General features: G+C 40.5%; 1 protein-coding gene across 12 annotated transcripts in view; it reads left to right on the top strand.

The window, feature by feature from the left end:
• BICD1 (BICD cargo adaptor 1) overlaps positions 1-25,586 on the top strand; it is a 184,355-nt gene that overhangs the window by 109,971 nt on the left and 48,798 nt on the right. For 8 of the 12 annotated variants that reach the window (XM_062590139.1, XM_062590115.1, XM_062590164.1 and 5 more), the window contains exons 3-4: positions 20,737-20,889; positions 23,955-24,425. In XM_062590139.1, the coding sequence (XP_062446123.1) occupies positions 20,737-20,889; positions 23,955-24,425 (624 nt within the window). The remainder of the gene's footprint in view (positions 1-20,736; positions 20,890-23,954; positions 24,426-25,586) is intronic. The other 4 variants (XM_062590148.1, XM_062590155.1, XM_062590181.1 and 1 more) reach the window with 1 other exon arrangement.

The raw sequence follows: 25,586 nt of genomic DNA, 5'->3' as shown, positions 1-25,586 counted from the left end.
CTTCTAAAAATTATGAATGACTTTTCCTGCTAACCTGACTACATAATTTATTTCCACCAAATTTGTTATGAGATGGAGATATACACTAGAGCCCTAACTACATTTTAAAATAAATCACTCTATATGATATAAATGAAATTGAATCTTAAATTGATGAAAGAGTTTAAAAATACTGTTTTATTGTTATTCTACTTGAAATTTTATTTACATATTTGAGGGAAAATAATATGTGTTCTGAAGTTTAGAAAGGTTTCAGACCTTCAGACCAATGGGGAAGGGAAAAAAACAAAACAAAAAACAAAAAACCCTACTTCAGTCTGGAAACATAAAATAATAAAAGACCCTGCTGGTGTTTCTGTTTAGGAAATCCTTCACCATTTAGCATGTTAGCAATAAATTCTTCACATAACACGAGTTCTAATATAGGGCAGCTATACCACCTGCCTCTTGCTGAATTCAGGCTGGGAATTGCATGGGTGACCTGAGGACTAGTTTGCAGAAATTCAATGAATACTATTACCTAGCTTCACGTTGCAGCAATTAGAAGGGAATAACGAACCAGCTTCCAGCTCTACTTCAGTATCATTTTTGACTGTAGATTAATCATTGTTTTTTACGCCTTTACTTTTGGGAGGCATATTTCCTTCTCACACCCGATATTTATTTGCTGCAAACTCAAGCTCTTGAATTCCCCTAACAGAGGGGAGCAACACTGTTGTTGTTCTTAGTTAAACTGTGAAGTGTCAGGGATGCAGGTTCTTTGGGTATTCATAACAACAGTGCTACAGAGACTAACTTCATGCCTTGAGGCAAGAAGAGCCACGATCATCTTATTTAAAGGCAAGATAGTTAGCAAAAAATTTGTTCTTTAAGTTAAACTAAAAAGCTCCTTGCTTCTGAAGGTAGCAACCTAATTAGGGATTGATTGTTTTCCTCCCTGTTGTCATTTCATTAAAAACGATGGCAATAACTTAAGGAGATAATGAATTCAGGAGTCAGTCTTTCTTTCCATCAAGAATCAAACACAAGGCCTGGACTATCGTAGTGTTTTTCATATCGTATTGCATGAGCCTTTTCCCAGGAGGCTGTAAGCAAGCCCAGGAGAGTAAAACCCAAACTATCTCGTTTCTTCTTTAATACAGGTCAGTGCTTACGGGAACTTAGCCGTGGCTGCTGCTTCCCTGGCCACCACTGTAGCAAAATTCTAGCGAGTTTTTCAATGTTTAAAGTATCAAAGCTTGTATGCTACTGAAACAGTGAAAATTACCTGCAACAACAGCTTACTGGATTTAAGCAGTTTTGTTTAATAGTTTTGTATGCTGTAGGCTCTCTCTAAAGAAAATTACCCTGTTAGTTGTGCCTGGAAATACTGGAAGCAGCACCAAGCATCGTTCCCTTCTGAGTTTTGAAAGGTCAAATTTTTAAAGCTACTGCTGCAGTTGAAAAACAGTTCAGGCCCTAAATGGTGTCATTCAGTGGTGTGGTAAAATGGGTCATGAAAATATTAGTAATGTAAAGTAAACACTTGTCACTTCCTCCAATGAAGCAGATAACTCAGGACCTGTTGGGGTCACTCCCTGGAGGCTTGTGCCTTCTTCTCCTCTGGCTTTCTGCATTGCATTCCATTTTTGTAATCCCTGAGAAAATAGTGTTATTTCAGTGTGAGCAGGGCTAACTTTTAAACTGATTTATCATAGACTTCTCTCATGAATGCAGAGATGTTTCCAGCTATGCTGTTCTCAAGTAAGATTCAGACTTTGTTGCTCTGATTTTCACTTTATAGTGTGAGGTTTTCTTGCAAAAAGTCAATAGCCTATTATTGTTCAACCAAGGATGGGGGAAAATAATTTAGTCTGAGGGAGATTTTAACTGGAATTGACATTTTTCCATCAATTGTTTTGGAAACAAAATCTTCTTCAGAATGTAAGTGTTATAGCTTTCTTTTTAACAGTATTTTCCTGGAGTTTTTCCTTTTTTTCCATTAAAAAAAAAAAAAAAGTAGTGAACAAAAAGCACTGTTGTTAGATTTGACCCTTCAGCAAAAAATGCGTCTGTAATACTCTTTCCCAGCTCTCCTCTGTGCTGCAGCTACTACTACATAAATTATGTCTATGTACACCTTGTTCTCTCAGGTGGCCAGCTGAGCAGCAAGTCCAGCCAATAATATCTTTCATTTTTGCACATCTGGAAGTGAAAAGCTTCACTGAAAAGTTAAGAAGTAATTTATTTAAAGAACTTCCAGTGTATCATGCAAAATAGATAACAACTAGACAAATTCTTCTAACAACAGGGATAGTTTAACCAAAGTGGAAGGCTTTCTGTGTTTATTTACTTTATTCTTTTCATATAGAGTTTTTGATCTTCTTTTAAAAGGAAGTATTTATCACATATTACTGTGGAATGCTGTGAGTCATGTTTCACTCTTTCTCTGGCTGGATTTATATATAACTGTACTGGAAAGTTGAAAAGTGATGATGGAGATCTGCCTGATTTTGATGACCAGTGGATCATCTTTAGGTTAATGTCAGGTAACATGATTCCTCACTAGCATGTTTTAAATTAGTTTGACCTGGTGGAGATGAGTGCTCTTCAGTGAGTATTGAGTTCTCTTCTGCTGTGCTGGGATTTCAACCCATGCCAACTGCAATAAAAGGTTTCTGGACGTTTTCCTTGTTGCGAGGTATCTGGCTGGAAGCAAGGGTTAGCACTCACGGTTTATTTGAAGAGGATTTTTCTCATAACCGAAATAGATGGATTTCCTGTGTCTCCAGTGTGGCTCTTCTGGGAGCAGACAAGTGGGACAGCAATCAGGTGATACAGGGATACATATGTATGTATAAAAGAACAACCAAAATAGTGGTACTTTAACTTCCCTATCTCATATAATGAGTATCATGGAGTCACATCTGAGCCTTCTGTAGATGTGTTTATGTGTGTATTGATGCATCAGTAGTCTCGTTTGTTTGCCAGTATCACTGCTGCATAAGGTAAGCAGAAGTGATGTTTGCTTTTTAAATAACAGCAAATGATGAAAAAACACCCTGAGCTGATGCCCCTCTTTCTTTCTTTTTTTTCTTTTTTCTTAAGCTAGAAAATGGCTCTTGCTTAGTTTCTGCTGTTTCTGAGAAAAGGGAGAACTGGAGACATGTTTTCTCACGTGCACTCAAGCACGTTTTCCTTAAATCACCTCCCAGGAAGATGATTTTCCTACCTTCCCTGTGCATTATTTTCTTCTAGTATATTTGGTAGCCTTATAATTTTTATAACCTCTTGCCTTACTCAGCCAAGACACCTGTACTTCAACTATCCTCAGTGTCAAAAATAGGCTGAATGCAGACTCAGAATTGCAGAATGGCTGCAATTAGACAGCACCTGTGGAGATTATATGTAGTTCAGCCCCCAGGGTCACCTAAAGCAGGCTGCCCAGGTCCACGTTCAGTCAGGTTTTTGACCTCACCAAGGATGGAGACTGCACAGTCTCTCTGGGCAACCTGTAACAATGTTTGATCACTGACACAGTAAAAATATTTTTTTCTTACATTCAGGTGGAATTTCCTGTATTTCAGTTTGTGCTATTGCCTCTTGGCCTGTCTCTGGATAGCACCAAGAAGAGTCTGGCTCTTCCTTCTTTGCATCCTTCTATCAAGTATTTACACACATTGATAAGGTCCCCTTGAGCCTTCTCTTCTCCAGGCTGGAGAGTACTGGCTCTCTCAGACTCTCCCTGTATGAGAGATGCTCTAGTCCCTTAATCATCTTCATGACCCTTCACTAGACTCACTGCAGTAGCTCCATGTCTCCCTTGTACTGGGAGTCCGGAACTGGACCCAGTGTAGCCTCACCAGGGCTGAGCAGAGGGGAAGGATCACCTCCCCTCAACCTGCTGGCAAGGCTCTTCCTAATGTACCCCAGGATATCACTATCTGCCTTTGCTGCAAAGGCACATTGCTGGCTCACGGCCAACGGTCCTCCAAGACCCCCAGGGCTTTCTCTGCAGAACTGCTTTCCCAGCAGGTCAGCCCCCAGCCTGTGCTGGTACTTACTCCTCCCTAGACGTGGGACTCTGCACTTGCCTTTGTTGAACTTCCTGAGGTTGTTCTCTGCCCAGCCTGTCCAGGTCCCATTGAATGGCAGAACAACCATTTAGTCTATCATCATGTGTGTATTCCTTCTTCAATTAAGTTAAGGAATCCCTTGTAAGATTAAGGCAGTGCTGTGTTTCTCCTGTCCAATGCTGTGTCATTGTGGAAAGGTCATGATCCCTCAGCTTTGTGCACTTGTCTTGTCCTGATCCAGGGACAATAAGCCTTATAGTTACTGTGAAAAGTTAAGGCAGGGTTACTGTTGGAACAAAGTTTTCAAGCACACAGAACATTTTGTACCTTCTTATCCTGTTTCTGCAAGAAAGTTACCCTAGGAAGCTCTGTTTTTTTTTCTAATAAGATAACAGACAACTAGCTGCAAGAAGCATCTTTCTTGATGCCGATCAGACTTTAGAAGCTCTGTGAAGCTTTGTTCCAGTCTGTGGCCTAATTTGATTTACTCTCTCCAATTGCTTACTTGATGGACAAGTTTCTGAGACCTTCAGTGCTTTCCCTCTCCCGTCTCCTCTTTTTGGGGAACTAGTTTCGTTTAGATAATGAGATGCATCAGACATGTTTACCTACATAGTATGTTTATAGGTCTTGGCTAAAGTTAATTCCTCATGCATCACTGTTGACCTCAGCTGAACTGTATCTAGTATATATTTGCCTCTTTATCCTCAAATTACTATTAAAAATTACCAAATATTTTCATATATATTTTGGCTATGTATGCTTACTATGCTGTAAAAGGGCCTTCCATATACAAAGGTATATCTTCAGTCATTGTTTTTCTCCATGGGATCGAGATAATCTTAGCATAAAAACAAAGAAACAAAAAAAAAAAAAAATAAATAAATAAACAAAAAAAGGAGGTAGCTACCAGTTTACTGAGAGACTGTTTATTTGGAATGCATCTCATAAGTAATTAAAAAACACACCTAGTAATTAGTGGAAATGAGTGTCTCATTTTTTGGAGATTGTAATGATTTTAAGTTGATGTGTAAGTATTCCGTAATCTTCTGTTCCAGGAGAAAAAAGGCAACTTTTCTGCCTCGTTCACAGAATGTTCTTTTTCATAGGTGAAGCATGTTCTCATCTTATGGAAATGATAAAGATCGTCTGGATAAGTAAGGACTAGATTACTGTTGCTACCTAAGTGTTGCTGCCATCTGTTCAGCTCCCTGTATACTTGGAGAGAGAATTTAACTGATCTGTTCTTACAGCACACATTAATCTTATTCATATGAGAGATAAGTTACTATGGAAATAAATTCTGTCTGCAGTAAGAATTTTTTTTAACAAGATGTATTTTAAAAATTTACCACCTCTTTATATAGAATTATTTATAACTTACCTGATAATCAAATTTGTGCACTGTATTCTAACTGTGCTTATATTCTAAGTACTTAACCTATATAATTTGCACAAATTTACTATGATTAGATGATTTTTTTTCTCCCCAAATGGGGAGGTTGAGGCATAGAAGCTAATATCCCCATTTTTAATAACTGAGAACCTGTTGAATTTTAGGTGCCTTTGGTACTTAGTGATCTATCTAAGATGATAGTTTATGTTGCATCCTACAGCTCCAATTGGATTTATTTATTTTTTTTAAAAAAAGAAGGGGCTTTTTCATGTTAAGAAAATTCTTTCTTCTGCATCGCCTGTTTCCCATTTCCCAGTTGCTCTCAAAGCTGTCTGCTGTTGCTACGTCCAAGTTTCTAATTGAGATTCGAAGCAGGAAAAATTGCATCACTGGCTTTTGTTCTTCTGTGAAAGCCCGTGCTAGTGGGGACGGCCTTACATAAAGCGGTTCCCTTTCACCGTCGCGAACAAAGAGGAGTTCCTGCACGGAACAAGTGCTGCGGCATTTCGGTGGTCTCAAAGAGCCGCAGCGAGCCCTCGGTTGCTTTATGCAGAGCCTTCGCGCTCCTGCTTGGCAGAGCAGCGCGCTCTCAGCACCCGCAGTGACGGGGTGATGTACACGGGGCAGTGCGGAAGAGCCGACCCCTCTCCAAGCTCTTTCCCAGGGCTGGGACAAGTGGGAGCCACTGGCCTTTGCCGGAGCTCAACCCTAACATCACTGCAAGCAAATACCCGTGCCGCAGGCTGGCGTGCGTCTTGCACTCTGCTCTGCTGTACCTCTCCCGTCCAGTCCCACAACTGCCAGAAATGTGTTCAAAGCTCACCAGACTGACAAAGTTTTAACACTTCCTGTCCACGTTCTTTTGCTGATTATGCTGGATTTGGATGAGATTTAGGATTTCTCTAGAGCAGAAAAGGGCTGCTGCTAGAGCTTGTGGCATGTGAACAGACTCTCCCAGGAAACACTTACCTGACCTAGAGGAAAAGGACGTCTTTCACGAGAGCAGTCCTGAGCCAACAGATATCAAACCAAAATGAGAAAGTTTATCTACTGCCTTTCTCTTAATTCACGTGAGAGATGACATCTCTTACCTCAGTCTGTTGCATCTGAGGAAAGTGTGAGAACATGATCCTTCAGTGGGAGGAAATGCAGATTCAGGTATGATAAGTCAAAATGTAAGCAACCTTGACTACTTTTCTCAATTTTAAGCATACGTTTAGGGCTTTGTCAAACGTCAACAAAAAAACAAAAACCAGATTTTTTCCATCCTTATGCTAACACTTGCTGGCAACACTCTTCCTAATGCACCTCAGGAGACCATTGGCCTTCTTGGCCTCAAGGGCACATTGCTGGCTCATGGATTTCCACAAGGTGTTCTCAGTTTCGTAAAGCTTTGGGGGAAAATGTCATTAGAGAGACCAGCCTTTCCCTCTGTCCACAAGAGACAGCAGAGTGGAATAGACTCTTCTTGGTGCAGGTTTCTGTTTCTGTTTGTTGTCACTAGGGTATTTTTTTTTAACTCTTTTTTGGCAAATAGCTTGAAACATTTGTCATCACTTGGGTGTTAATGCACTTTGAAGTTTGGCAAATAAGCAGTCTGCAAGATTTTTTTTTTTTTGCCACTTTAAATTTAGCTGCTATACATTATATTTGTATGTCTTTCATTAACTCCTGTTTAAAGCAAATGACAGATATTTGAGAAATTAATCTTTGTTCCATGTTGAACACTCCTGTGAGAATAAGGAGATGGGTTTGGAGAGGTGGAAGAAAGATTAATTTGGTGATCTTCAGCAAGGAGTAAAAGGACCACAAATGGTAATGGGGAGAAATAGTTTTCTGGGAACTTGGGAGTGTTGGTGTTATTAGGCAGGGCAGGAGGTTTTTATTGCTGAGCTTAGAACGAGTTCAAGGCAGGAGAAGCTTTTAGTAGGGCATTTACATTTGGGCAAAATGGTTGGCGAAGACTCATAAGGTTAGGTACATAGGCTACTGAGTAAAACAGTTCCTAAATAAAATATCAGCATGGTCGACGTCAAACGGCAGCCCCTCGGCACAGGCTCAAAGGCTGATTTCCTGCTCGTCCCTCTGTTGCTCTATGGAGCTGTCTCCAAAAGCTTCCTGCTTAGCGATGGCAGCGGGAAAGGTCTACAGGGATAGAGGTGGTTCCTACTTTCTCAGGACCAAAGCCAGGAATGGATTTATAACTTTAACTTGAGCCTTTGAATTGCACCTAAAAAGAAACCCATGTGTTATGGAAAGCCGGGTATTTTGACTTAATACCTCATGCACCACTAAGGTCTCCAATTTATAAGTAGGACTGTTGTTTTCCTAAGCTAACTCAACTGTCTTCCCTGTGTGTGCTGGAGCTTAGCAGATGCTAAATTGCTATGAATTAATGTCTGACATATTGCAGAACACCAGAATGATGTTTAATTTCATACATTGGGCTCCTACAGTGGCAGCTGGCCTCTCCATTAAAAGAAGCTAACCTGCTTCTACAGTGGAGATGAGTTTGAGGCAGAACAGGGTTAATTTTTCCTGTTTGCAATTATGATCTTTCATACCAGGTACCCCCATGCTGTACAAGCTGAAGCAAAATTCTTGTGCCACAGAAATTTACATTTGATCAAAGGCAGAAGGTGGAGGCTATAAACAGCTGTGCAGTCCCTGATGGGGTAATGCAGTATTTCAAAGGTGAAAATCCCAGCAATGATCCATAGCTATATAGGTATATGACAGGAAATACATCGATCAGTAAAGAAAAGGAAATTCATGAATCTCACCTTTTTCCCGTTCCTTGTCTGAATCCTGACCTAATTCAAGTATGATGATGTTCTGTTCCTCCTGAGGAAGGCAGTCACTTTAGATTGATTATTCTGCTGAGTTTTGTTTTATTTTGTTTTTTTGTAATGTATAACTGCATTCAGTTGAGTTGTATCAAGGCATGGAGCACACAACAAAATAAGAGTTGAAAAACTAGCATTTAAATAGTTATTTGCTGAAACTGTCATTGGGTTTCATTTTTAATATTGTTACACCAAGGTCCTGGTTGAGTACTTTAAAAACTCAGAGGAAATTTAAGAATGCCGTAATGCACTTGCAGCAATCCCCAAAAGTTTTGTTATATTTGATATTAAAAATAGTCCAAGTTAGAAAAGTAGAAGGAGCAATTAAAACTGTGGCACATAATCCTTTACAGAGACGGATGTTGCTTCTCCATATCTAGAGTTGTAGGCTGGTGCTTTGGTGACTCCCCATGTGGTGTCACCCACGGGCGGCTTTGCAGCTAGTGGGAAGCTGTTATCAGGCAGCCGGCCGGGGAGCCTGGAGGGGCGCCGGTGCCTGCCGAAGCCGGGCTGAAGAGGCGATCTGGCACTCTTGTTCATGCAGCCGTTGCCGGCGCGTGCTGAAGGCTCGAGCGAGGTGTGAGTGTAGAAAGTGGAAATCTTGATGCTGAAATAGGTAAGGCCTAGATACGCCTAACTTTTGAAAAAACGTTTTCCTATCTATTTCTCATCTGGGCATGTCTCTCTCCATAAAGATGCAGAAATCTTTCTGGATTTCCATAAATCTGGAAAAATAATAGGTTTTCATTCATCAAGATTCTTGAGCACAACTTCAGCAAAGGCAAACTGCTCTGCTATCTTGCTGAACAAGTGAATTCACTGTCCAGCTCCAAGAGCTACTGTGCCCCTTTGCTGATGTGTGCTTTAACAGCCTTGGAGATTGCTCCATATTTGCCATAGGGTGTTCTCCTCTTCATGTCATTAGGAGTTTATATAAAATAGTCAACATTATAATATTATCTTCATGTAGATAAAGGGATGTCCTAAGCTTTGGGGGCATTCTCAGTTTAGTTCTTCTAACCATACCTTCTTAGATTCAGTAATCTTATTCGTCATAAGACTCCTGTTATCAGACCAGCACCTATAATAAGCTTGTATGAAAGTCTGGTGGAAGGGAAAAGAGCAATGTTTGCAAAGGGATATAACTGGAAAAAATGGATTTAAAAATCCACGGTTCAATAATCCAATAGCTTGACTGATATTTTACTCCTTAAGTAAATACAGCATTTTATTTTGTTTTGATGCATTGCAGGCACTGAATAACATTATGTTTATTCTGTTTCCAAGAGGATAATTTAATCCCAAGGTTGTGCTGTCATGAACAACATGCGTGAGTATCTCTCACACAGATTATATCATTAGTATTCAGTCCTTGCATTGTGTTCATATGGAATGTGTTACATTTGTATTTAACAGATACAAAGTAAATCCATGAAAAATGCAATCTATTAAAATAAATAAAAGGGCAGATTATAGTAGCCAAAATAAAGTTTAAAACTATTTTATATTGCACTGTCAGGAATAATACAATGTTACAGAGACATTTTCAGAGGGCAGGTATTTTCACCATCCACCATCAAGAAAAATAAGTAACCTTCAGCATAGTTTACTTTATCAATTTTCTGTGTAGGCATTTGTATTCATGAATTATTATGTGTGCTCTAACAAAAAAAATTATGCACAAAATTCAGTCCTGAAAGATGTAGCTTACAGACAGATGAGAAACATATCTTTGCTTATATTCACCACCTAAGTCACTCAAATATATTACCTAAAATAAAAATGCCAAGTCTTTGAGAAAAAGGCTTTAGTCATCAAGTCATTTTCATCGTTTTAATATTAATCAACAAATACTTCTGAATTGATGTTTCTGATCATGCCACAGAAAAATAAGTGTGGGTGGATGGCTGTTCTGCACACAAGGTCAAGTAAATTGCAGAGTTCTGTGCTTATTCTTGTAGCAGACGGATAAAATTACATGGATTTTAATTACAGAAATTACTCCTGACTTTGAGGAAATACTATGCCTTAATAACGACAGAATTGGCCACAAGCTAACACTGGGATTTTGTGGCACAGATGTGTTTGTTTAAAGATGCCATGCCTCTGTGTCCTTCTGGAGAAGAAGGAGAATTATTGAAGTTTTACTTCCATGTTTTTCCTCCTTTCTTGGCAGCCTTTTGTGTACCCTATTGATAGTTTTCAAGGAAAACTCTCTATAGTCTGTTGTTATTGAGAGGGAAGTAGAAACAGATTCCCGAAGAGCTTTTAAAATACCCTCTGCACCTGGCACTCCGCAAGAATAATTTTTAACAAGGGAAACTTTGTACAAGCATGTGTTTTTACAGAGTACCTTTAATGCTGAGCTCCTGTCGCTTCCCTGGGGTACAACAGAGACTGTCCCACTAGATGACTATTTTAAATATATTTTTACTGGTGAATAGTTCCTTGGCATCCTTTAGCTATTTATGCACATTACTTTCTAATAAGTATTAACAGTTGCATCTGTATTTATTTTTTTATATATATTTCTCCTCTCTCAGTCAACTGTGAGGAAGCATGTATTAGAAGGAAAGTAGAGTGTTAATTGGGGTCTTTAGTTTTCTCATCATCAAGTTATCCTTGTCAACATCAACCAGCTCCCTACTTTCCCACTGTATCTTGTGCAAGAATGTCAAATTTTCTCTATTGTAGAAGCTATTTGGAGTCCTCACTTCTGCTTTTTTTTTTTTTTTTTTTTTTTTTTTAAGAAAGAGATGGCGGAAGGTGAATATGGTAGGTAAAACAGAAAACAGAGAGGAACAGATGCATTTGTTTTACTGCCTTTTGTGGGTAGAAAAAGTACTGTTTGCCAGCTGTAGTGTGAAAGACTCAGGTTCAGATTAGACATGCAGAAGAAGTTTCTGACAAAGGCAGAAGTGAAGTTGGGAAACAGGCTTAGGGGAAAGATGATGAAATCTCTGTCATTAGAAATGTCCAAGAAGGGACTAGGCAAATACCCAGAAATGATACAGATATAGTTGCTTCTCCCATGGGAAGAAGAATGGATTGGATGCTCCCCTGGGGCCCCTTTGAGATCCATCTTTCTATGATCCCTATGATCTTCTGCAAGCTGAGGACCAGAGTTAATTACCTGTCTGATTAACTTGAACTCAGCCCCCTGCTAATTTAGCTGTACTGTCCTGAGGACCAGCCTAAGGTTGCTGCGCAGTGCGCATCTGTGCAGCAGCGCACGCTCAGCTTGTTCCCTGAGCTCTAACGCGACTCTGCAGTGGCGTTCTCCCCACGGCAAGTGGCTCTGCTGCACTGGAGGAGGCAGAGACACTTGTTCTTTGCAACTTTCATTTATCAGACCAAAGATGGGTCAACATGCAAATTGAAAGCAGCAGAGCTTGGATAGTGTTGCCAGCCAGGGCAGGATGGCGATGCTGAGCTGGGAGCCCCATCCCGTCCCATGCATCCCTTGGCAGTACAGCTTGATTGCTGAAATACAGAGTGCAGGATTGAGCTAGGAACAAGCTATAATTAAAATAGCTCCAAGTCCTAGGGAGGGAGCCAGTTGCCATGGGGAATGGGAAGCTTACAAGCAGCCTAGCTGAACTGTGCCTGAAACATAGGGGAATGCGATAGCAGCCCAGCACGTTCGGAGATGGGGTACAGCAAAGAACTCTGAAACCGTCCCACCATCAAAAATTAAATATTAGCAGAGAGTTATGCAAAAGCAAGCAACAAGTGACTAGGAGGATATTTTTCCGTATCAACCAAGCATGATGGGTGCTAAAATAATCAAGCTCGCCCTCTTACTCAGGTGCTTATAGTCGGCCACCTTAGTGCCTTCTTCCTCCTCTTCATCCTCAGGAACTCAGTGTACTGCTCCCCACTCTTCAACACTCCAAAGCATGCAGTGAAATCGTAGTCCTACTGGAGGCCCTATAAATTTTACAATTTACTTTGTTAGGGCTGGGTTTCCACCTCTGGAGCTTAAGGTAGAGCATGGATTTTGTGCTGAGCAGCAAGAATATCCGAAAGAGAAATGCAATGTGGTCCTGTTGTCTGCCTTCAGATAGCGCCAGTGTCTGCGGGTCTACCTCGTCAGCGGTATCAGGAGATACCACTGAAAACTACTTTTATTTTTTAAAGGCTGGCTTTTGTCTTTGCTGTTCTTTTTCCTCTGGGATGGATTGCAGCCCCTTGATCTCGCTGATTATGCGAAGAAAGCTAGTGCCGGCCCAAGGGACGGTCAGGGACCTGGGTGCAGCAGCTGTCATCCAGCTAAGCTTAAACTGATTGCAAAACCCACACCCTGTTAGCCCAACTTTTCTTTTGTTGGCTACCCAGTGCCCCTGCGGGTCTAAAAAGAAATTTGGCACTTCCTACCAGACAGATGGCCTCTCAAAGCGATACGTGTCACTGGCAGATGTCTCCCCCAAGTGATCAGTTAGGCTTTAAAAGCAGCTTTTGGTTTCTTGATGAGCTTGAAAAGGCCTGCATGAATCCTCCATCAGAAAAAGCCTGCCTTGAGGCATTGTCATGTAGAATCACTGCTGTTAGTTTGTTAAACAGTGGTTAGACATTGACACCATTCGCAGTAAAGGTTGTAATTGGGTAAAGGAAAAAAAAAAAGGCAGTTCAATTCAAAATGCTCCAAAAGCCCCCCTTTTCTTGCTGAGCTAATTTGGTCGGAGTGATTTGTTTTTAAAATCTTTAGGACAGTGCCTGGGAGTCCCAGTGATGGCCCAGGGAGCCTCCCTGCCAAAGAGTTTGTGTCTTAAACGCTTATTGCCCAAGTGTTACCCCCTGCGTTTAACTTCACCTGCCTGAGTTACACCTCACCTGCAGGGACGTGGCTTCGGCCGTCTGCGCCCCTAGAAACACGAAGACCCCCGTGGGCCGGGGAGCCCCCGTAGACCCTCTGTGAAGCCCCCTCTAGACTCTCTGAGAAGAGTGCTGCGTTTTCTCTTCTGTTGCAAGATGGTATGATCAGCCTGCTCCAGGGCACAGATATTTTTGTTTTCGCCAGTCAGTGGGGCGCTTCAGAATAAATCTTCCCACTTAGAAATGTTTAATGCCACTGGAGCTGCAAGAGGCAGATGAGCAGAAGAATTTTAAGTTTAAACAAAACCTCCACAACGTCCTCTTCTGGGTAAAACTTTTTCCAGCCAATTGGAATAGAATATTTTACTGTTTTCAGTGACCTTATGGTAATGTGCGACTTGATTCTAAATGCGCAGATATGCTGAAGGATCACATTAAGTGAACTCTCGTACATCGCTTAATTCCGAATTTCCTCTCATGCTATTTTAGTGCAGCGTAGTTCAACATAGTTTCTCTTTCTTCAAGACAAAAAGTAAGGAATATTACAGCAATGTTTGTTACAGGATTCTAATATAAAATATGTTTTGTTGTTAATGCAATCAAGATCAAACCATTATTTTTTTTATGTATTCCCCAGGCAGTTGCATATAAATATGGTATTAGAGGTTTATAATTCTCAGTCAGTTTATAAAAGAAACAGTGCTCATAATATGTGACTGCGGTGCTCAGCAGAAAAAATGAATGCCTGCAGAACCAGAGCAATCCTTAATTCTCTCTTTTTATGTATACTTTTATATGAATGTTAATAAAATTGATAGGAAATAAATTTATATGTAGCAGGATTTACAACATTAAATATTATGGGTTTCAAACTTGGTAATAAATACATACATGGATCATTTCATTACCTTTGGTAGAAGTTCACCTTCTTTAGATTTTGCTAGCTAATTAAATGTCTTGAAAATCTAACATGATGCAGTTATTTGGTGTACTGTAAATGCTTTATTCAAGAACTGCTGCAGGCAAAGGGACTTGAAATATACTCCCGTTATCTTGATTTGACTTCTATTCAATATACTATAGCTAACAAAGATGTGGCTCTTCTCGACCTTATCTGTAATAGTGCTATTATTTTGTAAGTAAATCCATGTAAGGGAAAGATAATAGGTACTTATATTATTTTACAGCTATATTTTCAAAAAGTCTAAATACGTTGTGCACAGCGCTACATGTCTACTTTTTTCTGTTTTTGAGATTTAATGAGAATGACACATCAAAAGCTAAGAAGTTTGTTTTCATGTCAGAATCAAACATACACAATTTCAAAAGTTAGTGATTTCTGCTTTTGCGCAATTGGAGCACCATTCTTGCTCTTAAGGTAGTGTGCCAACTATCAGGAACTCTAATGATGCCATCTGGATGAAATTGTTTGAAAGGTAAAATCAGATAAAGTCAGATTAAAAAGAAGGATGCAAACTTTTAACGGTCAGGAAAATAAATCTTGGAAATAGTGTATTTTGAGAGACAGAGATTTGTATATTGAAAGGGAAGAAAAAATGTTTTTTTGAGAGATGCTTGGTCCTAGACTGCTAGGATGTCTACATTTAGGAGTTGAGAGGATCAGGGTTGCAAAGTCTCTGGAAAAGCCAGATGAGGTCATCCACAAAATCCCGTTGTGGTCTTAAATATCTATGGGAACAAGGAAGATGTTATTCTTTCAGTTCAAGGTGAGTATCATTATACAGGAGATAGAGAAATTTTAAGGGGAGTCTAGAAGACTCCTTTGGAGGTCTTAAAACAACAAAAAAGGTAGATAACGGAAAGTGGTGTTCTCTTCTTCCATTCCCCCCTTTCTTCCTCTCTTCTCTCAACTTCCTCTCTCCCTTCAGAATGAAGAATCAGGCCTTGCCGAGGGCAAGCTGTGTATCTCAGCAGACCGTTACCGGTTTTCCAACATTTCCAGGTGCTTCATAGCGCTGCCAGCTCAGCTAACACAGTTAAAAAGACTATACTTGTGCCTTTCCCTCTCGATGTTGCACAGTGCTATTCCTCTATTCCATCTGACAACATATTTCGTCTGTGCCCATTTTCTCACTGTCTGCTCCAGATGAACCCTCATCTCCTCCAGTTTTCAACTTGATTAGGCATATTCTGTCTCGGGGGAGGCTCAGGGAACCCACAGTTGCAGATGGGGGTCAGAAATGAGAGTCAGGAGAAAAGAAAAAAAAACAACAAACCGAAGACCCTTTCTGAACCTTGTGACCTAGTTGGAAGGGTTTATGAGAAAGGAAAAGAACAAATCTCTACGAAGAGCTGTGATGTCTTCACAAGGTCTCTGGAGAGCTCAGTTCCTCAGCTCCTTGGTGTCGTGATGTACGCTGGAGGCAGAGTCGGGGCGCGGGTGCCCTGCAGGTGGGTATCTCTGTGCTCTGCTTCCCTGCAGGGCTGGAAGCTGCTGAATATCACCCAGGATCTTCCAGGGTATCCCTGACCTCCTCTTCCTCCCAGGTAATGGAGATCTGAGTTCCCTCCTCGTTTCTTTGGAAGCCTGTTGTCCTTTGAGGGTATGAAGTGCTGTGGAGTAAATGCTCTCTGGCCCTTTCCTCCCCATCTCTTTCTAGACTGCAGGTCTTTTCATTGTAGTGTTTTCCTCTTTTCTGTGAGTAGGAAGGAGGAAGCATGGCTTTCCAGTGATATCCTGTTACTTCTTCCTAAAGTGTGCTAGGGAGAAAAGTTTTCTGTGTGATGCAGAACTAAATTTTCCTTTATATTTTTTTTTTTTTTTTTTTTTCTGGAAAATGGAAACATACCCACAACTCGCATTCAGAGACCTCTGAAGAGGAAGTATATTTTGTTCCTGGAGTGCTGGTTCTTTTCGAATCCTGACAAGACAGATACATTTTTCAAGACAGATAACTATTTATTAACATCCCAGAAAAAGATGATAGCAAGTTATAAAATCTTACAGCCCTTCTGACGCTGGGAACTCCAGGATGACACAGCATTGGATGGCAGCGTCGGATGGACCTCTGGTCACAGCATGGCACGGTGTGCAGAGCCCATCTGTGCTGAGGTTCACCAGCTCTCTGCTCACCTGTGCTCTTATAGAGCCTTGTCTGCAATACAGATTCACCAGACACTGATAGCAAGTCAGGTCTGGGCTGTGGACTTCGCTTTAAAAAATCCCTTGTGTAATACACCCTAATGTCCCTATGGCATTAATAAACCTACAAGCCCTGGGAATAGGTACATGGAGTGGACAAAGCTATATAATATTTCAAGTGGACAGAACAACACATAGCACATAACATGGGTGCTTAAAATTGCATCCACATCTACTGAGGCATACAGCATTCACAGCAGGTGTACGCTTGGGCCAGCCGTTATGTGGATCACTAATTCCTCATAAAATAGTCTTCTGGGCTGGCCACTACAAGGTATAATTAGGCTATAAATTTTGTAAGGGTATAGCCTTATTTTCTAAAGGCAATGAATTAAAGATGCTTTAGGGTTTTGTTATTTCTTCTTCATTAATTTTTCAGGAATTTGTTTATACTGTCATGAGGCCAAATAGATAATAGCCCATAAATTTAAAAAGAAACCCAAACTATTTATGATTAGGGTGAATTGTGTTTTGGAATGGTCCTAAACTAAACCGGTTTTTGACCAAAGGTATTAGTGTGCTGGCAGTGCTCTGGGACCCCCCCCCCCCCCAACCCGTGCAAAATTAGCCTGTTTGTAATTAAATTTGCACCCAACTTTAATTTTTATATTATTTGCTTATTATTGCTGTTAATAGAGCATTCACCTTGTATTTTCCTCTGCAGAGTGAAGTAAGCATGGCACATGAATTTTACAGTAAGACATGTCTGCAAACACATGAGATCATGAATATTAGTCTAAGCATAAATTTTCGATTACATTCAATTTACTGTTAGTGCAATAAAACTGTCACCAGATCAAATAAGGTTTTGTACTGCATCAGCCATAATGTAGTTACATTAAATCTGAAGTATATAATTTTTCCACTGTTGTTCTTACTCATGAATTATAAAGGTTATGAAATCACACACAACATCATGATATTGCATGCATTTTCTAGCAGATGAGTTGTGATTAAATCAGGGTAGTTTGAAGCATCTGTCTAATTAGTTTCTGATTGCAAGGCTATTCTGCAGTGTGGAAAATAGTATGTTTTACTGCAGTAGAGACTGGAAGCCTTTTCATTAAGATTTACATGAAAAAAATGTAGGGAAAAAACCCAAACACTAGTTCAACAGTTTTGTTTGGGACAAGAACCGGGAGAGGAAAAACAGAACTAAATTTAAAAATGTCCTTTTTGTGGTCCTAGGGAGACTGAAAACTGGCTGACGGAAGGGCATTCACTTTAAAAGGAAGCTTCAAAACAGCACCATTTTCAAAAAAGTTCATGCATCTTGATCTGTGGGTCCATAGCTCAAGAAATCAAAGTCACGAGACCTGACTTCTCATCATGGAACAGAGAATATGCAGTGTCAGGCCACTGGCCCTTGCCCACTTTACTCTCCTTAGGTTTATAGACTCGCCACAAGAGGCAAGCTGCTTCCCTGGCTAACCTTCCTTGGTGAGGGTGTTGCAAATTGGAGATGGCCATCAGGGAATTATGGATTCTTTTTCCTAGTGCTTTCTCACCATTTGTGAGATGAACCACTGCTGTTCTCTCCTTTCGAAGAACTTTTCCACGTTGAATTATTTGAGCCAGCACAATACATTACGATGTGTCTGCACGCACAATTCATACAACATGCTCTATACCTAGCATATAGCATGCAGCATTTTAAAAGTCTAAATTGAATCAAAGAATGAATCAGACTCCAATATATTGCATTAAATTCTGTGAGAACTACCGAAGTTTGTTATTTAATGCTTACATTCCAGTGATGCTCAGAGAACTGTGAGGGTTGAAATGCTGCTTGTAATATAAAGACATTTCCTTCTGTAAAGCCTGGAGAGGTCTTTCACTTTTCATAAATGGTAAGTCTGGAAACATATCTAAGTTTCTGTGGATAGGTGACCTAAACAGACTTTATCTCAACTGGATCCTTCTGTTTTTTATTTCTCATGATCTAATCTGTTGTATATAGGTTCATTAGAAGTGCATTGAACGATGTGACTGACATCTTCCACAACTAAGGCTCGTGTATAATTAGATGCAATGCTGACAAGGACTCTTTTGTCTGCTATAGTTTCACAGAAAGGCCTTTTCCATCTTTTATGGCACAAAGCCATTAAAACCATGGCACCATATTCTTCTAGTGACTGGGACTGAAAATAACTTCCAGCCATTAAAATATTTCTCGTGTATCATCAGCTCCACCTCTTGGATTAAGATGATTTTTACAGATGCAGTAGTTCAAAGGGGAGTCCTCTCTGGAGAAGTAAAATAATACCAGTGCCCTAATAAAAGTATCTGGACCAATTGTCTTAGCCTGAAAGTTTGATGTTCAATATTTGGCTACTGGTATGGTTTAATTATGAATCATTTTGCTGACTGGAGAATAATTTGGGTTGTATTGTCCTCTAGTGGCTCATGGAGATAACTGCCCTGCTAGCAGACTCCTTTTGCCTTGCATTTTTTTTATCTTTTCATATGGTTTTCATACAAGTCCAAATCACCTCCAGAGACGACTGGTACAATGACCAAATGTAAAGTTAGCATAGTACTGCCAGTTTATCAGTAGAGCAAACTCTATCATCTATGCCCATATAGTGCCTGCTGAATAAATATATCTTTTAAACAGTTCTGAAAAACAGTAGACATTTTTTGGGAAGGTACTGTTTTTAATGAGAGCCCCTGTTGGAAACAAGTATACAGAGCTTCCTGAAAGGAAAAAAAAAGTACAAACACAGCATGAAATTTTTTGAATTGGTGAACAGTAGTTTACTTCTTCAAGGCAGAATGGATAGAGACTTCACACGAATGGAAGCAGAACAGCACTCCAGCATGTCCTGTGGCTGCTCCCTTGGAGGGCTTGGTAAGGCTAAGGTTTTGCACTGCTGGTAAAGCACTGCCTTTCATATAAAGCAGTGAAAGCAGTAGAGCACTTTGCAGCTGGATCTTTGCCAGCATAATGCAGACGTGCATAAAAAAAAAGGGGGGAGCCCAGAGCACGGAGAATAATGCTGTGGCATTTTCACCGAAGAAACGCGCATTTTAGGTGCCACCTAAAATGATACGGTGTCACCTTTTCAAGCTGCCGTGCTGAGTTTGTTTTGCCGTTGTGGCAGAGCGGTAGGACTGCTTCCACCCGACGTTGCCCCGTCGGGTAGAGCGGAGGGGTCTCCGTGGGCAGAGCTGCGGTAGGCACGGCAGGCGGGCCGCTTCGGCTGGCGACTCTTCCCTTCTCGCTCTGTTTCTTGTTTGACCGAACACCAGGAACGAGGAGAAAGAGAGGTTGCTCTGCAGAAGTGGAATAAGCATTATGGGGGAGAAGCAGTTACGAGTGACACAGGAAAGCGTTCTCCGTCCTCTTAAAACAGTGGTGATCCACTCCAGCAAGAGGATGGCTCAGGTTTTCTGTTGCCGTTTGCAGCACTAGAAAAGCGTACTTCAACCTTGCCAGGTTAATTTCTGAGGCTTTTTAGAAGTAGTCCATCAGAGAAGTAATATATTGGGATTCAGATTTCACCCTCACCTAATGTGACCGATTATGCCTGCTCCTCTTAATCAGGAAAATCTAGAGTCTGTTTAAAGCGCAGGTGGAGACGCTTACTGCCCGTACCAGCCACCAGTCCCTGCCGACTGCATTTTAATTCCATGTTCACGCCAGGTGTTTTAATTCGGAGTCACATCATTAGAGCTTCTAGGAAGATCCAGGGTCTTTCTAGAGTGGCCAGACTCTTGATGTAAAAAAAGAGACACACCAGGAATCTGATGGAAGTAATTTCTGGTGAAATTCATCCCTTGCAACCTCTCTCATTACGTTGTGCAGGAACTGCATTTACTAACAGGAAAATTAAAATAATGCCCTTGTGTATTCTCAGACACTCGGGGTTTAATTCTTATCCCTCTTTCCTGGCTGATGAGCTCCACAGAGCGATGGATTTTCCATTTTTTAAAAAATGCTTTATGGCAGTCTGCATGGCAGAGTTCCCGCCACCGCCATGCACGTGCACATACCTATATCTCCCTTTAATTCCTGCATATACAAACATGTGAGTGCATCCTACTCAGTACCAGATGTCATTCCAGAGCAGATGCTGTTATTCATTGCTCTTCTGTGTGAGCGTGGAAGGTGCCCTTTGGTGGAAGACAGGAGGTAATTGTATTTGGATGCAACCATGTCGTATAGCAAATAAAACCAATGAGCTGATAAGGCCGTGCCGGGTTTTCCATTTCAGTAAGCATCTAATCTTGGAACTGTTTTAATCAAGCTTCCTTATCATATGTTCTCATTTAGGTATTGCCAGTATACACCTGAAATCAGTTTTGCCTGAAATAAAAAGGTGATGCTGTTTCAATATGCACTGTTAAATCGTTTCTATTTGAGAATTATTTTTTTTTGTGTGGCTTTTTCTACAGACAGTGTTTATCACTAAAATGGCCATGAGTGAGTGGTAACATACTTGTATTTTCTCTCATCAGAATAATGAAATGGTGGAACTACAGAGGATACGAATGAAAGATGAAATTCGAGAATATAAGTTTCGAGAGGCGAGACTTCTACAGGACTACACTGAACTTGAAGAAGAAAATATCACTTTACAGAAACTGGTGTCCACACTGAAACAGAATCAAGTAAGCATCAAAGGAGTCTAAGTGCTATGCTGAAAAACAGCATCATTTTCTCAAATTTCCCTAACGTGTTCTAGCAGAGCACTTTGATAGAAGTTTCTTTATGTATTTTCAGTAGGGTTTTTGCTAAACGCTTGCTCTATAACAATATTATTGGCCATTTTTGAGATATGGGGAGGCATTTCCCTCAGTTTTAGGAAAATCCCGGTGGCATATATCTACACAGAACTTTTCAATAGCAGAATAATTATTGAAAATAGGTAGAACTGTAGCTTTTCACTTTCTGCTTTTCCTCTCCTCCCTCGTTACCCACTGCACTCGATGCCTAACCGCTGTTTCCTCTTTCTATTTCCTGCACTGTTTCCTCTTCCTAAGTGCAGAAAAGGGGAGTAACGTTCTGCCTGCTCTTCCTTTCCGTCTCCTCCTGCACCAAGATTGCTTTCTCCTCAGCAATGCTAACCTGCACGTTTGGCAAGCCTCGAAAAAACGGGAGACGGCATGTCGCACGCTCCCGGTTTGTCTCTTGACTTCCCCCCGTCACAGCAATTGGCAGCGGCCAGCAGGCCAGCGCACTGCACTTCCCCGTGCAGCGCGGCGGAGGCACCGCGGTGGGGTGAAACCCCCGTACACGCAGGCGCCCACGGTCGCGGGGTCTCTTCCCTGCCCCCTTGCAAAAGCAGAGCTTCCTTTGCCGCTGGATGCAAACCCTGCTGAGGAAGCTAGCAAGAACACGGTGGTCTTTTAAGTTGAACAAAAGAGGTTTGTTCTCATTTCAGAAAAGTCAGTTTGCCGTGAAAAATAAGTAAGTATCCAATCTGGATGATGAAACAGTTTTTATCTTTTTAGACGCCTCCCAGACTAGCATAGGATTGTACTGTATAACGCCATTGCCTTCATTTCTGATACACTGTAGTACTGCTTTGCAGTCCCTGTTTTATGTCCTGAGCTACTGAATGGCTCAATTAGGGCTTTTATCAAAAATAAATATAATAAATATTTACTTATAGCATAAAAATAAATATCTAACATTGTCATGGTTTGTAATGGGAGCCTGCTAACAAAACTTATCTTACTCCTGTAGGAATATGCAGTACTATTTTATCTATCCTTATGTATATTTTATGCTTCTAGCACAAAGGAGACTGAAACATTTAAAACACTGAAGCAGTTCAGTAGGGGAATATACAGGTAACAGAAACTGGTACATTGTTTCCTTGTTTATAAAGGTACCATGCCTTTTGCACCTCTGAAAGTGAATTTCTAGAAGATCTTTGTGTCAGAGTTATTTACCAAGCCAGAAAATTCTCCCTTTGAGACACATTTTTTTTTCCTCACTAGCCTCGCAGGGGGCATTTTCACACTCTCAGGAAAAAATGTGAAGACTCCTTTTTGGACTGTCCTAGTTTCCATCAGAAGAAAATCTGTTTGGAAGTGTTTGCAATACTCTGTCACAATATTTTACTTATAATGCATCCAAATACCAGCTGTGCATGGAGAGAAGAAGGATTGCCACATTTTGAATGACATTAAAAAATCAGTCATTTCCTATTGCATTTCCATGCTCTTGTAATTCCTAAAATAGCAATTGAAATAGAATTTAAATGCAAGACGTTAGGTGTGTTTGTGTCCTTAAGTTGTAAACATAGCTGCTAGGTTGGATTTTATAATGTTTTAGATGGATGTCTGCAGTCCAAAAAGATTTCAAGTTTATAAATAGAGATTTCAAAATATCATAGATTTTGCTATTCTTTTTAACATTTCCCAGTATGACATGGGAACTTTCTTTGTTGTTTGGTGTTTTTCCATTCTGAGTTTGAAGACTAGTGCTTCAGTTTTTAAGTTTGCCTTTCCAAAGGCTTACAAGTACAAGACTTTTGACAGGTTGATAAATATTCTATTCCAAAAGGAACGGTTGATGTTTCTGTTTTTTACCAGAACCTTATTATAGTTCATTTAAAAATATACATACATGTGTATAAATATAAATGTCAAATGAAGAACAAACTAGACTGTACCTTAAAATTGCAGATAGTAATGCATATGAATTCATTAAAAGTAGAAATGTTTCAACTGAAGAGTCTTATAAAAGCATGAAAATTCAGCATTTCCTTTTCTGTTTCACCAAACTACTGCAGAATTTCTTCTGATATTGGGAAATTTTCCATTTAGATGTGAAAAAGCTGTTGTTTTCTTCTGTGCACACTGCCAATAAATATATTGATAAGATACTACACCTAGGTGTGGGGCTGGGTGGCTGTGCTCTGGGAAGGCAAGAGACCAGTTAGTCCTGCCAAGCCTGATGAAGCAGCACCAGTTCACCAGGAAGGTGTTTCAGCAACAGGTTGCCAAGTGCTCAGCAAAGGCATCCGTACACACAGTTCAAGCACTGTGTGGCCGAACGAGCTATTTGTTACCTTTCCCCTGTAGTTTTAAAATCTCTTAACAACTTGGAGCCTCTTGTGGTTTAAACTGGTTGTGTGATCAGTCTGCTGTTCCGTTTTTAAAATTAAATGTTTCTCAAATAATGGAGAAGCTTGTGTGACACTTGCAGAGAAGATGGTTGGGCCTCTTCTAAGAGTTTTGTACCTTCCATCCGTAGATTTCAACACTACTAAGATGCCAAGATACTTTACAGTATCTGTGCCTGCCTCAGTGACTTATGTCCGATAAGAATTTAGATATGAAGATTACAGTCGTCTTCAGAATACTGGCAATTAATAACTCAAACCATATTAACTTAAGATCGATACATACCACAGTATACCAATACTGCTTATGGCAACGCATAACAAATCTCTGATTACCAGGACACCTGGTACTAAACAACCTTCTTTCCGTGAAATACACTGTTTATCCTCTTAAGTGGCTTGGAAAAGGGGGTTTTATTTCTTGATTCTCACCTCCTGAAAAAATGAGCAGCGCAGTATTCAATAGAGAGGTCCACTTGCATTTTCTGTGCAGCCTGTTTTTGCAACTGCATGCAGTGCCTGGTATTTGAAATTGTATTTTCTATAGCACCTATTTCAATAAGGCTAATGAATGGCAGGTTTTCATGACTCAAGTTTTAGTATTATGAATGTTCTTTGTCTTGTCTAATTCAGGTTGAATATGAAGGCTTAAAGCATGAGATTAAACGCTTTGAGGAGGAGACAGTGTTGCTTAATAGTCAGCTAGAAGATGCCATCCGGTTGAAGGAGATTGCTGAGCATCAACTGGAGGAAGCCCTGGAAACTTTAAAAAATGAAAGGGAGCAAAAGAACAATCTGAGGAAGGAACTCTCCCAGTATATCAACCTCAATGACAGTATGTATAATAACCATATTAATATATCAGTAGATGGATTAAAGTTCGCAGAGGATGGAAGCGAGCCCAACAATGATGACAAAATGAACGGACATATCCATGGGCCTCTTGTGAAACTCAATGGTGACTTCCGAACTCCCGCAGTTAGGAAAGGGGAATCCCTGCACCCAGTCTCGGACCTCTTCAGTGAGCTCAACATATCAGAAATACAGAAGCTGAAGCAGCAACTCATGCAGGTAAGAGCTTAATTTAATGTTCTGCTTAGACACATCTTATGGATTCTAGTACCAGCTTTTGCAATGAACTTGATTTCCCCCAGGGATGTTCTTGGCCACATATGTCCTGTTCTCCACTTCTGCTTTGGTGTTTCTTCCTGTCCTGATTTTGCATGAAATACCTCTAGGAACAGAATACCCCTGTGCCAACACAGTGTGATCTGAGCTGATGTTTAGTGGGAAGAGGAGAATGGGACTGAAATACAACTGTTGTTGTCAATGGTCAGATTTTGGTGTCATTTTCCCAGTTTAATAGCAGGAAATGTTCCTTAGAGTGCCAAGTGGAGGAATGTATGCTTCAATATGACCAAAGCTATCTTAAAAAAAAACCCACTGAAATACAGACACTCAGTTATTCCCCCCTGCAACTCGGAGTTTTTGCCATTAACTTCAGTTTGAAGAGGATTTGGCGTACCATCAAAAGAGGGCAAAAGGAGAGGGACATTCTTCTCAACAAATGTTCACTTAGAGAGCCTGTGGCGTGTGAGATGCCACAGCGTGGTGTTGGCCACGCTGGCTGCATGCAGGGAGCGCCCTTGGGGAGCAGGCAGCCAGCAGGTCGTTGTCTGTCTGTCCAAGCCCAGATGGGGCATGATCAGAATTGGAGCTTGGGAGTGGTTCAGATAAAAACTCAAGCTCCGATGTTGACATAATCTTAGAAGGGGTAAAACACAACACATATATATCAAGAGTTATTCAAGTTGTTGAATGTCTTCCATGCCACAGGAACTGAAAGGTTTTGGCACTTTCAAGGAAAAGTCCACTATTTTCTGATTATGGGCTTCCAAAAAAAATGCCTCTTCTAAAGGGAGACCTGCCTAAAATGTGGAAGATGACCTTAAAGTTAAGTTGAGCAAAATCTCTCTTCAGCACTTGCTAGAGAGCAATAAAACCCTATATGATATGTTATATATTTGCTGAACAGTTAAATGTTTTATTTACTTCATTGCCAAATGAACTGTGGGAAGGTTTGATCTGAGCTACGATATGGAAAATACTGATTATATGATATCTAGTGCTTTGTAGAAATACCTTTGATACATGTATGTAGTCTAACTGGAAAATCTTGAAATTTGGAATTTTATTTCTGTGGAAAATTCTGTCAGAAACTGTCCCAATGTT

This window comes from Rhea pennata, chromosome 1 (assembly GCF_028389875.1).
Source record: "Rhea pennata isolate bPtePen1 chromosome 1, bPtePen1.pri, whole genome shotgun sequence".
Classification (NCBI taxonomy): domain Eukaryota; kingdom Metazoa; phylum Chordata; class Aves; order Rheiformes; family Rheidae; genus Rhea; species Rhea pennata.
This window is presented reverse-complemented; position numbering and strand designations above follow the sequence as displayed.